General features: G+C 41.9%; 1 protein-coding gene across 1 annotated transcript; it reads right to left on the bottom strand.

Annotated features, from left to right (window-relative positions):
* LOC109829566 (farnesyl pyrophosphate synthase 1-like) lies at window positions 6,085-7,411 on the bottom strand. The gene is made up of 4 exons (XM_020396640.1): window positions 7,061-7,411; window positions 6,603-6,627; window positions 6,302-6,417; window positions 6,085-6,180 (listed from the first exon to the last, which is right to left on the bottom strand). Exons 1-4 carry the CDS (start codon window positions 7,370-7,372, stop codon window positions 6,085-6,087), a joined length of 549 nt encoding a protein of 182 aa, XP_020252229.1. The 5' UTR covers window positions 7,373-7,411.

The following is a 13,522-nucleotide window of genomic DNA, read 5'->3' as shown; positions in this document are numbered from 1 at the left end:
TTCACTTTCCTTCCGTGTGAAAGCACTAGAAATCTGTCGAAGCCCTCGATGAATGTTAGCCACCATCACCGGAAGAAGCGAAAGTTCCTTTTTGTAGGCAAGCTGAACCGCTGGGTAGAGCACCTCCAATGGCAAGATATCACTAGACTGATATGGGACTGCGCATTTCTTTAACCAGATAGCGAGGTAACCGGCTAGAAGGGTCATCGGTCGAATCGGCGCGGTCGCATGCCACAAGAATGATTTAAACTTGGTCCCTGTAGGAAAACCACTCTCAGGACTGCTAATGGTATAGGAATGAGCATCAACCTTCTTCAGTAAACTATTAACTCCTGAAGGAATGAGTGGTGCCAACTCACAAATAGCCTCGCCAGAATTGCTCTCTAGATTTCTGAACAAATAAGACGCAAACTGTTTCTGGCTCACATGGGATTTAGCCCTCTTTGCTAAAGGTTCAGACTGCGCCAAAGCGATATGATAGTGACATGTGAGGTCCCATAAAGTCTCGTAGCGGTCGGGCATGCGATCCTTCAGCTGACTTAATTCTTGGTTGGAGGGAAAATATTCCTGATATAGCATCTGTCCCATGGGCAAACCAGAAATCATGTGCATCTCATGGAGGGCCAAGCCCAATTCCCCTTGCCGGGTCAGAAAAGTGTTCGAATTCGGGTTATAGAGCTCGCACAAAGAAAAGAAATGCTTCGCGCTAATAGGCAAACCATACATGGTGGCACGAACGGCTGCATACAGACCACAAAGCGTGCAACTCCTCGCTCCATCGGCTCAAGACGTACTTCGTCATGCGAGTCCACCAAAGCTTGTCCAAAGAATAGACTCAACCATAAAATCTGTGACGTGTCGCGGGCATCTCCCGTCCTAAAGCAGCAAGGCGATTCTTCAAAGTAGAAGCAGAGGCAAGAAGCTCGTTACACGGCGGTGCATCCAACCCCAATACTCCAGGATGCAATCCAGTGATATGACTCCTGCTCGAACCAGGAGCTGCCTGATAGTGATGTAGCCGCAGTGAACGCTCTCATGCTCCTCCATCAAGCGCCACGACATCTCCCGTCTCACAGCCTGACGCCTGAGCTCAGTCAACGAACGATGCCGAGGAATCTTTGGCAAATATATGAAACCACTGCCAGTTTTATGAAGCCATCGCTCGGCATCAATAAACACTACATCCGGATCTCTGGCAGAGTCGCCAAATAAAAAGTCGGTCTTCCTGAGAGGCTGAATCGAACTGGCATCCTTCACGAGGGGCACATCTGTAATCAACTGGTGAAGAGCTTGATGTCCACCTTCCTTCACCACTTGGGCAACCTATGTCGACGTGCCCGAAGCAAACTGAGGAGTGACTGGGATAGGGGAAAAATCGTCAGAAGTCGAATAATACTCGCCACGACGCCCGCACACTGCGTGAGATGAAAACGCCCCAGAAGGATACTCCACTGGAAGCAAAAATTCTCGATTATAAAAGGAAATTGAACTCATCTTACAAATAGCTAAGATAGAGTCATTGCCTTATAAAGGGTGAGACGATTTGGCCACATTATGCACTTATAAGATAGGGTATATCGACTATATATCCCTGCCTTATAAGGCACAATGCAGCGTCAAAACGCCTCCTTTATTGATTTTGAGATATGGTTTTGACCGAGCAAAACATATCTTTAAAGCGTCGATCCTCACCAAGGAGAATCAAGGCTCTTCCCGATTGCCTCACCAAGGAGAACAAAATGGGGATAAAAAGGACCAATTTGTAAATTTCCAAGAAAAAATGGACTAAATTGTAAATTTCTAAAAATAGCTCACCAGCATAAGAGGGAGGCACACCATCAGCCGACGCGGTAGAGGATTGACCTCTCGCAATACGAGACATAGAGACCTGCAAAATAAGTTAAGGGATCAGATCCAGGAAAAAGTTCCTCTTTTTTGCAATTCTCCCCCCCCCCCCCCCTCTAACCCTCACATGCGATCCCACAAATTCATAAATTGAATTAAGCATAAAAAATGCTAAAATGGTTGAGGATTTACCTGAGAGAAAGCTCGTGGATCCAATAAAAATCAGATCTTGAAAGAGACTCAAAACACGCGTTCGAGGGGCCTGAGAGAAATTCTAAATATGGAAATTTTGAGGGATTTCTCAGTCAAAGATCAAAGGGAAGGAAGAATCTAAGACAAATATGAAGATTTGAGGAAGAACGGATGCATGAGGGAAGAGAAATCGAAAAATAGGGGAGAGAGGGGGCCGGCCCTAATGAGGAGAAAAAGACCTCTTTTTATAATGTTGAACCAAGCCTAGTTGAACCGGACCAGACCAAGTTGAACCAAACCAGACCTGGTTTAAACCAAAATTCAAATTGAAGTTGAATCGAGCATCAAAACAACTTCAAATCGACCGAGGGTTCAACCATTTGTTTATGCTTGCCTCTCCCACACATTCGGAAGAGTCGGAAGATTTTTTGAGCCGAATTACTGCCTTTTTGGCTCATTATCAGACCGGTTCAGCTCATTCGGGCACAGAAGTTACTCCGAAAAGTATACGAGTATAAACTGTTTCTTAATACTCCAATAAGGTATATGAGTATAAACTATTCCCTATTTTTGGTTGAGAAGTTCCTGGAGAATATTTTTATAAATATTCTTAAGGATAACTCAACAACACTACGCCGGACAACGCGTCGCAAATAAAGACTCAACGCCAACAATCGATGGTCAGTTCTATGTTGAACCAACCAACACGAGCTAAAGATTAGAAAATCAGGAATCGACTTCAAGTTTAAAATTCCGACAACGGTCAGAAAATAAATGCAGCACTGGAACTCTTACAGGCATTCGACAAAGCACCGAATAGTCTGGAGGATTGAAGGAATCAAGAACAGAAGCCATTCCAAGGTCCCGTTACACCGACTGAAGGTTGGGACAATCATATCCAAAGTATTCCAGACTCTTCTATAAAAGAACGAGGCTGAAATACTTTGGAGGGGGTATCTGTAGGCGTATAAAATTGCTTATAGGTCCCTTAGCACAGCTCGGCACAAACCGACGAACCAACGAGGCGACGAGCCACTCGCGTGCGGAATCAAGCCAAGTGTTCGAAGAGTCAACGAGTCATCCAACCAAGGGCAGACTCGGACGAATCATGATCGAATCAAGATCAGTTTCGGACTCGAACTCAGAAGTGGATTTACTGCCAACTCAGGAAGTGGATTTACTGCCAAATCAGATCAACAAATCATAGTCTAAGTCAACCGAATCACGGACTGAACCGAAAATATTATCCTAACCAAATATCTAAAAGAAACATCTAAAAAGATAAACTCTCAAGCTGCAAATCCCTATCAACTAAAATAAAATCTTCTAAATAAAATCCAAACTAAATTACCAAATAAAATCAACTCAATCTTAACTTGCTCTGCATCAAATCTCCCCTTGTAGGTCGAGTTTTATAAAGAGAGTATAAAAATTCTTCAATTAGTGGGTAATATTTTTGTATGCACTGCGGGATCTTTAAAATTATCTGCATAACTCGAGAACGTGTAGGTGGCGCAAGATTTGGAATGACAAACTCTATTAGCGAATTACCATAGAGTGGAAGTATCTCGAACTGCACTTTAACTTAGAACTCGGGCTTTAGGTTTGATTCAAGCTCGGCCTTTGGGTCAACCTTGTGCTCAGTCTTTGGTTCAAGCTCGAGTTGAAGTTTGTGCTCTGAATTTATCTTCTGATTTTCTTCTTTTCTGGATCTTGTTCAGATTCGAGCACTGGATTAGGTTCATGATCTGATTTTGATTCCAAATCTAGTTCAGGTTCTACTATCGGTTTTGGTGTCGACTCCGATTTTAAATCTAGATTTGACTTGGCTTCATATTGTAGATCCCCATCTAATTGGGTCAACGATACTTTTGTCTCGAGCTTTGAAGAAAAATAGTAACATTTTTCTAGTTCTAGTTGGATAACTAGAATTACTCCTTTCAAGCAGAACTTTATCGGTGCCCATGAACGTATATGGCTGATGACTAGAATGATTGTGACTAAAACAACTAAATCTTGAGCTTCTCCTTCTAGCCTAAATTTAGCTTACATATACATCTGCCAATCCAAAAAATCATAAATAGAAAATAAATCTTCTAAGTCTTGCATCCAGAGCTCAAAATCATATTTCTCTTCATATCCATCAAACCCATAAAAGTAAGATACATTGCCAAATTTCAAATGATTAAATTCAAGTTGTTGTGATGAAGTGGATGTTTATCCATGATTATCGTGGACCACTAAACTTCCCCGATACCAAATGATGTGAAATGGAGGTGAAGATGCACAACACCGTGTGAGCAGTAACGCTTGAATAGTGTCAATGAACAGTATTTTTAAAATAAATTCGGAATTAAAAATAAATAAATAGACTAAACCGGGTTCACTCACGACATCTAACCTTTGAAAATAATATAAAAGGTCGGCTTCACACAAGGACCTAATCAAAAAAACATGGCTTTACACATGGAATCACTCGAAAGTATCACTCAAAAGTCATAATTTTTATTCATATCAATTCTCCATCTCAAAAATGACACATTACAATCCTTTTTAGCAAAAAATAAATCAAAATTCTAATTGATAGATCCAATCAAATCCAATAAAATGACAAGATAGTAAATCCAACCAAATAACTAATCCAATCCTATCCAAATATTTAAAGATCATATCCTAAAAATCCTAACTACTCTAATCTTCCAAATGTCATACATCAGATGTTCTCTCCAGTAAACACAATTCTCAATAGTCATTACAGGTATATCTAAATTCTTTCGCTTAATCCACTCTTCATTTTTAATTTTTAAAAGATCAGTAGGCTGGTGAGTCATTACTAAAACATGATTCATGCATGAAAACACCAAAAATTAGGTAATAAGCTAACCTACTATTGTTGTAACGCCATACAATCAAAAGATAATTATTTCTAAGGCTTTTTCCCCTAGAAAACACCTTTAAAATAGGGCCATCATATAGAAGAAACCACATCTGAATGTCAATCAATATATAAACTGCATTTAAAGTAGGTTTGTGTTGCAATCAACCGCCTTTCAAACATGAATGTGAATGTCAACGAAGGGAAATAAGGCCAACTATAAATCCACTTGATTGGTTCATCATGGAGTTTCTCCAAAATTTGAGGCTTTTTTATGATTAAGTGGTCATTCATACATCATCATCTAAGGCAATAAAAAATTGGCCTTTGCAATTTAATAATAAATGACTATTTTAGCAAATCAATCACTAAAATTTTTCATCTTTTGCAATAGTCAAGAAAACCTTTTATGATAATAGTGTTAATATGATTCACCACGTCTGTTACAAGAATGGATGCATGGGTTACTGCATCAAGATATTCGTAAGTGATTACATTGCTTGAGTTTACTGTAGAAGCTTAACTACTACCACCGCAAAAATCATATATTGCTCCCAATAAAGTGCACAGGCACAAGAAACTTCTCAAACGGCCTCCAACAGAATGATTGACTATACTTGAATGCTATTGTAAATGGAAGTTTTCATTCTTAAAAGATGGCCATTTGTATTTGTTGTTTTACCCAGAATAGCACAAGGACCTAAAGTTGATGATTTCGCATACTGGTTAGCCTGTAGGAACCAGTGATCATTATTCCTTATGCTACTATTTCTTTTAACTTCATTTTTGAGATAGTCTAGGGAGAAATAAACAAGTTGGCCTTTATGAGGCATGGGCAGGAGTAAGCATCCTGTGTGCTCTAGCAGACATTGGCTGCTAGTCAGCTGCGTGTGTTGTCTCTCTGTGTGTGTTATTCAGGACATTACTCCTTTTCTCATTTTAGAACAAATCTTTAGATAAAAGATTGTCTAATACAATAGTGATATGCACCAACATAGTGTTATGTCTTCGTAAAACAATATAGGCCATGTGAAAAGGATGGATGTGAAACATCAATCTATAATAATGAAAAACCGATCTGAGTTTTAGCTTATTAGTGGAACTTCAAATTAAATGCCCCGAGCAATAGCATCAAACGTTGAAAGAATTCTGTTAAAAATATAAAAGGTTAACTAGCCAACCTTAGGAAGTCTGAACCAACAAGGCTGGCCTCTCCTTGTGTGGGAATTATCCATGATATCATCGACTACGAGAAAGTATGCTTGCAACTGCATATATCATCAATGAAAGAATCTCAAAGTGGGAAGCAAACCATGAAATGCAACTATTATAATTTAATTGCTTAGAGGAAGATGCTTATAACTAAGAACGTGAAAGGTGATTGTTTACCCATTCAATGCACCAACCAAGGACACTTGAAAGAAAGAATTCATCGTCAGTGAGTTGGCTTCCTTCTTTCAACAATTTGTAGCTATCAACGACAGAGATACCACGGTTTAGCTTTCCTGCAAACATATTATCTCCATGTCAAAATGGTTCATGAATAAGCACTGGGGCTTAATTTAATAACTATAAAAAATCAAAAATTGTGAACCCTCGCACATGATGTGTCCAGCATTAAGAAATGCAGGCTGGGTACGTTACTCAATTTGATAGCATATGATCAACTTATAAGCAGATAGCTGCTCACCTCCAGGTACATTATAGTCCAGCATCTGCCACAAAAGCAACCATGACAACAAAAGATTATTGGGTCATCCAAATATGAGAGGTTAATGAGTTATATAGCAATTACAAAATGTCAAACGATCTTATAAAAAACACATAATGATGAAAAATATCATATACAGTTCACAGCGTTTCAATCCAAGTATAACTGACTTGATTGAATAAATACTTTCCAAGAGATTCTACTTATTGGATAGAACGGTCATGACCACTTCCGACATTATTAGAGCATATCTAACTGTTACAGGAAGAAGGCGAAATTCCACCGCTTTAAAAGCCCATGAAATTTTCTTTAAGTCGTAACCGAAAATTGACATTTGAGTTATTCGATTTTCAAAGACCAAAAGCAACGCAAGCATTCACGACGATACGCGAGCAAGATCCAAGAGATCCGACGATTTTTAGAGTACTGCTGCTCACCCGATCGATCCATTGGCGGGAGTCGTCGGTGTAATCCAAGGCGGGATCCTCGAGGATCTCCGATTTGAGGCGGGCGTATATCTCGACGAACCTCGACTTGGTATCGACCGCGCTCCCGTTCGAATCCGCCATTGATGGATCCCGATAGAGAGGGAGAGAGTAGCGAGTGAGGGGATGAAATCTCAGATCTCGTCTCTTATATATGATTATTGTTTGATCCCATTGCCAGTCAAGTGGACAGGATTCAGGTATCGAGCCTCGATACAGATTGAGAGAGGACCCGACAGGGTGATGTGGGGTAAGCAACGGCATCCCCACCGCTGAGGGGGCAAATTTGTAAAGTGCTAAATGTTTAAGAACTGATGCTGTAATAAATAAATTATTCTCGCGTGGCTCTCGTGGCAATTAATAATTTTTTTAGGGAGAAGAGTTTCTAGAGGGAGATGCGTGCACGTGATGTAGGCAAGTGGAATTATGTGAACTGCTGGGTGTAACAGTGGGGCCTCCCCGTCAAGTGGAAGTTCAGCGGTCCTTTTTTCCCGTCATCGTGAGATAAGATTCGGAGCGCTATGGGAAATTATTGAATATGCGTCTCAAGATTCTCAAAAATAACTTCTCTAAACATTAGCTTCAACATGTGAAGAGTATTAAGATAAATAAAACTACAGCTACAAGGCCTAAGTGCGCCACATAAACATAATAATCATGAAGACTTCATGTCCCAAATAGCGACAACAGGAATTCAAAAAAGTTTGTCCTTACAATCTAGATATATGGTGAGAATCTAATTGCAACATGATACTCGCGCCAAAAAATAACTTCAAATATATAAACTTTTGATGGTATTCATTACCACATAATTGATCTATTGCAGCGGTTAAAGTGCAACAGTTTTAACTGTTGCGTTAGATATCTATCGTAACGGTTTACAGTGTCTAATACAACATTTAATGGAAAACGTTGTCATAGACCAAATAATTATTCCTGGGCTTAATAACAGTTAAGTTTGTAAAGCCCATTGACCGCTTACACAAAATCCTTCTCGCTCGCTCGCTCGCTCGCTCTCTCTCTCGCTCTCTCAAACAAAATCCCTAAAATCGCCGCCACCGCTGCCTAAAATCGCCGTGGACAAGATCTCATCTCCAATCTTGTCACGCCCCGCTTCCCAAAATACCCGGGAACCAGAATGTGAGCAAGCCCGCGATGTATTAGATTGAGAAGAAATATACACTATCATTTTTTCTTTCTTTTTCTTTTCTTCTCAATCCAATACGCTAAGCGTCTAGAAATAAATACAATGTGAAGTCACAGGTCCCCGATCACAATCAGCAAGAATACAATAGACAAACTCAGAATAAAATAACACATATCACAATGAATATTCATCCTACACATAATATTCAGGTCAACATGCCCTTATACAAAACTATCTGAATGAAATACTGGAAAATATAAAAACACACTGAACAAAAGGAAATGAAAGTGCTACAAAACAAACTGAAAGGAATGACTAAGCTTCAGCTTCTTCTTCTGCTACGTCTGCAAGGCACTCATGCTGAGAATCCTCTGGCTCCCGCTGAACCTGTTCTTCCTCTAAGTCTGACGTACACCAGAGAAAACAGGTGTACGTCAGGGCGCATGGCACACGACAAGACCCCACAAAAGAATAGAACGAACGAAAACCCAAGCGGAAAACGATACGATAACAGAAATGACAAAAGAACGTGCAACTGGAAATCCAACAAAATCAATCAAATAACAAGTCGATCATGCAACTAGCGATCAGAACAATCATCCAACTAACCAGGTCATACAACTAGATGAAATTAATACTTAAAAATCCACAACAAGAGACATAGAGCGAAATAATCCAAACAAGAAAACCCTCATGTATATACCATATGTCTCAAATTATAGATAAGTAAATATTAATCCCGATCTATGTATGAAAAGAAATACAACCGGCCTACATCTCACAAGAAGTCACACCTAGCCAAGAAACAAAGTCATGTAACTAGCCATCCTATAACAGGTCACTGGTCCACATCTCACACAGAGTCAATGCTCATATTACTGGATAACTGACTGTTCACAAATCCTCTACGCGCATCCAATACCGCTACACGAATCGGTCAGAAGACTACACGCAATCTGATCTTGGCCTGGTCCGAACTCAGGCAAAGCTCAGGTGACTACACAAATTCACTGACTAAAGTGACTACACGAATTCACTTTAGCCCAACAAACCAACCCCAGTGACTACACGAATTCACTGGCGCGAGCCTGGAAGATACATCAACAGTCTTATCTGATCACATAAACATGGACTTTCCCACCCCAACTCATCTTGCTTTTCTAAGTCAACAACACACAAGTCTCTAGGTCTTATTCATGTCACACAGGTCACTATAGTCATAAACTCCTAACGGTTCTCAATCACAACAAGGAACAATCAATGCAACTAATCATGTACAATAATATCATATCATATCAGATAATCAAGATTAAGAATTTGAATCATAAAATTGTTCTAAAATAATCTTCTGAAATAATAAATTTATTTACTTCAAAATAATTTCTTTTACAATTTAAATTCTTTTAATTTAATTTCAAAATAATCCTAATTTCTTCCACAAGATAATTTCTAAAAATTATTATAATTATTCTAAAATGATTCTTTTTCTAAAGATAATTCCTTTTAAATTATTATAATTTTCCTAAAATGATTTCGTTCTCAAATAAATTCTTTTTAATTGATATAATAATCTAAAAATAATTCTGCTGCTGAAATAGATTCTTTTAATTCATTATAATTATTCTGAAATGCTATTTATCATATTATTATGATTTATCTTAATATTATTCATCAAACAATCCCATGCAGATAAATATATCAGATCTAAAATTACAGATGATTCATAATAAATATAAAATTCAGTTCTGAGCAAGTGGGATCTTGCCTTGGGTATATCGTGGACCGTAGAGAGGGTCTAAATATAAAATTCAGTTCTGAGCAAGTGGGATCTTGCCTTGGGTATATCGTGGACCGTAGAGAGGGTCGTCGGGGTGGTTGCACAGCGTTACGATGGGTTTCGCGGAATCGACGGCTAAAATAACAATTAGAGTGTTAATGCGACGTGCGGTATTCGAACGAGTATAACGAGGTGTAGATAGGGACCCAAGTGAAAGGAATATACTGTATGATAGACAACATGAAGGGCTACGCACCGGCGAATGAATCGATGGGGACGAAGGTCGGAGTTGGCCGGAAAACGCGCGCGAAGTTGGCTCCGAACTGCAGTTTTCTGCAGTGAGCTCACTGATTCGAGCTCGTCTTCGCTGTTCGGAGATGCCGGGGAGGATGAAGTGCTTGGCCTGGGTTCGGGTCTGTCGAGCGGGCTGATGGCGAGACGGGTCGGGGAGGTTGACGATGGGGCGGCGAGGCTGGACATCAGCGAGCTTGGGCAGGCAGTGGGTTATGTCGAGGAGCTGACGGCAGAGACTAGGGGGTGGCGTCTGTAGTTTGTTAATCAGTCCGAATTGTTAGTTTGAGTCCAAGTGATTAGATAGAATTCTAGTTATGGTAGAATACTAGTTAGTGGATAGATTCCTAGTTATTGGATAAAGATTAGAGTTGTAATCTTATTCCTATATATATGTAAACAATCTTTGTAAGTAGTAGAACGTGAATACAAAGAAAATTTCCTGTAGAATTGTTCCTCTGCTCCTCTGTTCGTTCTCTCAAAAATTCAGCCAGGTTTCCTGCAGAACACGTCTCTGTTCCAGCTCCTCATCCCTCCTCAAAATCAGCCTAAACCCTCATTATTTACAGATTTGCATATAGCTTACAGGTTTGATACTTCAGGCCGATCCTATTACAAAGCCTACAAGTGGTATTAGAGCCGTGTATGCCTAAGATCCAACCAAGATCTGAAGAGATGACGAGTTCGGAGAAGATGACGACCAAGGTGGGTTCTCTCACTCTTCAATACCCGACGTTGTCGAGGGACAACTATGCTTTGTGGGCAATCAAGATGAAAGTCTACATGAAGGCTCAAGACGTGTGGGACGCCATTGAGCCCGCGGCAGGCGCGTCCGTGGAACACAGGAAGGATCAGATGGCATTGGCGGCCATCTACCAGGGGATTCCTGAAGAGACTTTGATGGTGATCGCAGAGAAGCAGACGGCAAAAGAGGCATGTGAGACGTTGAAAACAATGCACCTAGGAGCGGATCGTGTGAGGAACGCAAAGGTGCAGACCTTGAAGTCCGAGTTCGAACTTCTCCGGATGAAGGAGAATGATAACGTCGACGATTTTTCGACGAAATTAACAGGAGTCGTCAACAAGATCCGGGCTTTAGGCGGTGAGATGGAGGAGAACTACGTCGTCAGAAAGCTACTTCGGGCGGTACCGGAGAGATTTCTTACTATCATCTCCACGATTGAACAGTTCGGGGACATCGACGGCATGACACTGGAGGAGGCGATCGGGCATCTCAAAGTCCACGAGGAGAGGGCACGTGTTTTTTGAAACAACGTCGACGATAACCTATTGTTGACGCATGCGGAGTGGCAAGCAAGGAGCAAGAAGAACGGCGGAGGCTTCCTCTCAACATATACAACAAATGATGGTAGCGGACGAGGTCGCGGTCGAGGAGCCGGTCGCGGGCGTGGCCGTGGCCAAAGAGGCCGAGGCGGACAGCAGTACCACGGCAGCGGGCAGCAGCACCACGCTGCCCAAGCAGGCCGCGGAGGGGAGCACGGCGGCCAGGCAGGCCGAGGCGGCTTCGGCGGCAGAGGAGGACGTCCAGGAGGTGGTTTCGGCCATGGAGGTGCAGCTCGCCAGGAGGGGGAGAGTAGCACAAGCGGTGGTCGAGACAAATCCAACATCAAATGCTTCAATTGCGGAGTATATGGTCACTTTCAGTCGGAGTGTCACAAGCAACGCCGCAATCATGAACAGGAGGCTCATCTCACCCGTGCATATGACGAGGAGCCAACCTTGATGATGACTGTTTTAGAGGAATCATCAACTGTCATCCTACTCAATGAGGAGAAGGTGCTGCCAAACTTACTCACAGCGGGGGAGGCACAAGTTGCCAACGACGTTTGGTACCTTGACAACGGAGCTAGCAATCACATGACCGGCCACCGAGGCAAGTTCAAGGAGCTCGACGAGAACATTACAGGAACCGTCAAGTTTGGTGATGGATCCGCGGTAGAGATCAAGGGGAAAGGCTCTATTCTCTTTCAGTGCAACAACGGCGATCAAAGGCTACTACCAGAGGTATATTATATTCCGAGTTTGAAATCTAACATTATTAGCCTTGGTCAGATGACTGAAGATGGGAGTAAGGTTGTTATTGCTGACGAGTTCCTGAGGGTGTTTGATAGGAACGGTGCTCTCTTGATGAGGGTGACACGTTCAACTAACTGTTTGTACAGCATAGAGTTAAAGACTTGCAGGCCGGCGTGTTTGATGGCGAACATTAACGATCCAGCTTGGTTATGGCATGCTCGCCTTAGGCATGTTAATTTTTTCGCCCTCAAGATGATGACTGATAAGAAGATGGCTTCCGGGTTGCCGAAGATCTTGCACCCGAATCAACTATGCGAAGGATGCCTCGTCGCCAAGCAAGCAAGACTGTCGTTCCCTTTGCAAGCAAATTTCAGAGCTCAGAAGCCGCTGGAGTTACTACATGCTGATCTATGTGGCCCAATCACTCTATCTACACTTGCTGGGAACAACTACTTCCTTCTTGTCGTTGATGATTTCAGCCGATGGATGTGGGTTTACATGTTGAAGGCCAAGAGTCAAGCTTGTGAAATCTTCAAGAAGTTCAAAATAGAGGTTGAGAACGCATGTGACCACAAGGTGAAGACATTGAGGACGGATCGCGATAGCGAGTTTTTGTCAAAGGAGTTCACCAAGTTATGTGAAGACTACGGCATCAAGCGTCATCTCACAGCACCGTACACCCCGCAGCAAAACGGTGTAGTGGAGAGGCGTAACCGCACGGTGATGGACATGGCGAGAAGCTTACTTAAAAGCATGCATATGCCTGGAACAATGTGGGATGAAGCGGTCAGGCATGCGGTGTACATCCTCAACCGACTACCAACCAAGACGTTGTATGACCACACACCTTACGAAGCTTGGTTTGGTAAGAAACCCCACCTAGAACACTTGAGAGTTTTTGGATGTGTGGCGCATGTGAAAATTGCAGGCCCTTCTCATAAGAAACTCGACGACCGGAGCACGCCAATGGTGTATATTGGGGTAGAGGAAGGAAGCAAAGTGCATCGCCTTTACGACCCTCAACATGGCAAAATACGTGTCAGCAGGGATATCGTGTTCGAGGAAGGAAAAGAATGGCAATGGAGCACAAACGGAGATGAGAAAGCACCCAGCTGGATGGACTTAACAGTGGAAGGCGAAACTGCAGCGGGCGGCACAACAG

The sequence above is a fragment of the Asparagus officinalis genome, chromosome 2 (assembly GCF_001876935.1).
Source record: "Asparagus officinalis chromosome 2, Aspof.V1, whole genome shotgun sequence".
Classification (NCBI taxonomy): domain Eukaryota; kingdom Viridiplantae; phylum Streptophyta; class Magnoliopsida; order Asparagales; family Asparagaceae; genus Asparagus; species Asparagus officinalis.
This window is presented reverse-complemented; position numbering and strand designations above follow the sequence as displayed.

Excerpts from the sequence above, each read along its gene's own strand:
- LOC109829566 (XM_020396640.1), bottom strand. The coding sequence starts at position 7,372 with ATGCCGTTGCTTACCCCACATCACCCTGTCGGGTCCTCTCTCAATCTG. Across the intron at positions 6,418-6,602 it reads GGACTATAATGTACCTGGAG|GAAAGCTAAACCGTGGTATC; the intron begins GTGAGCAGCTAT and ends ATATGTTTGCAG. Across the intron at positions 6,181-6,301 it reads TTGGTTGGTGCATTGAATGG|TTGCAAGCATACTTTCTCGT; the intron begins GTAAACAATCAC and ends TGATATATGCAG.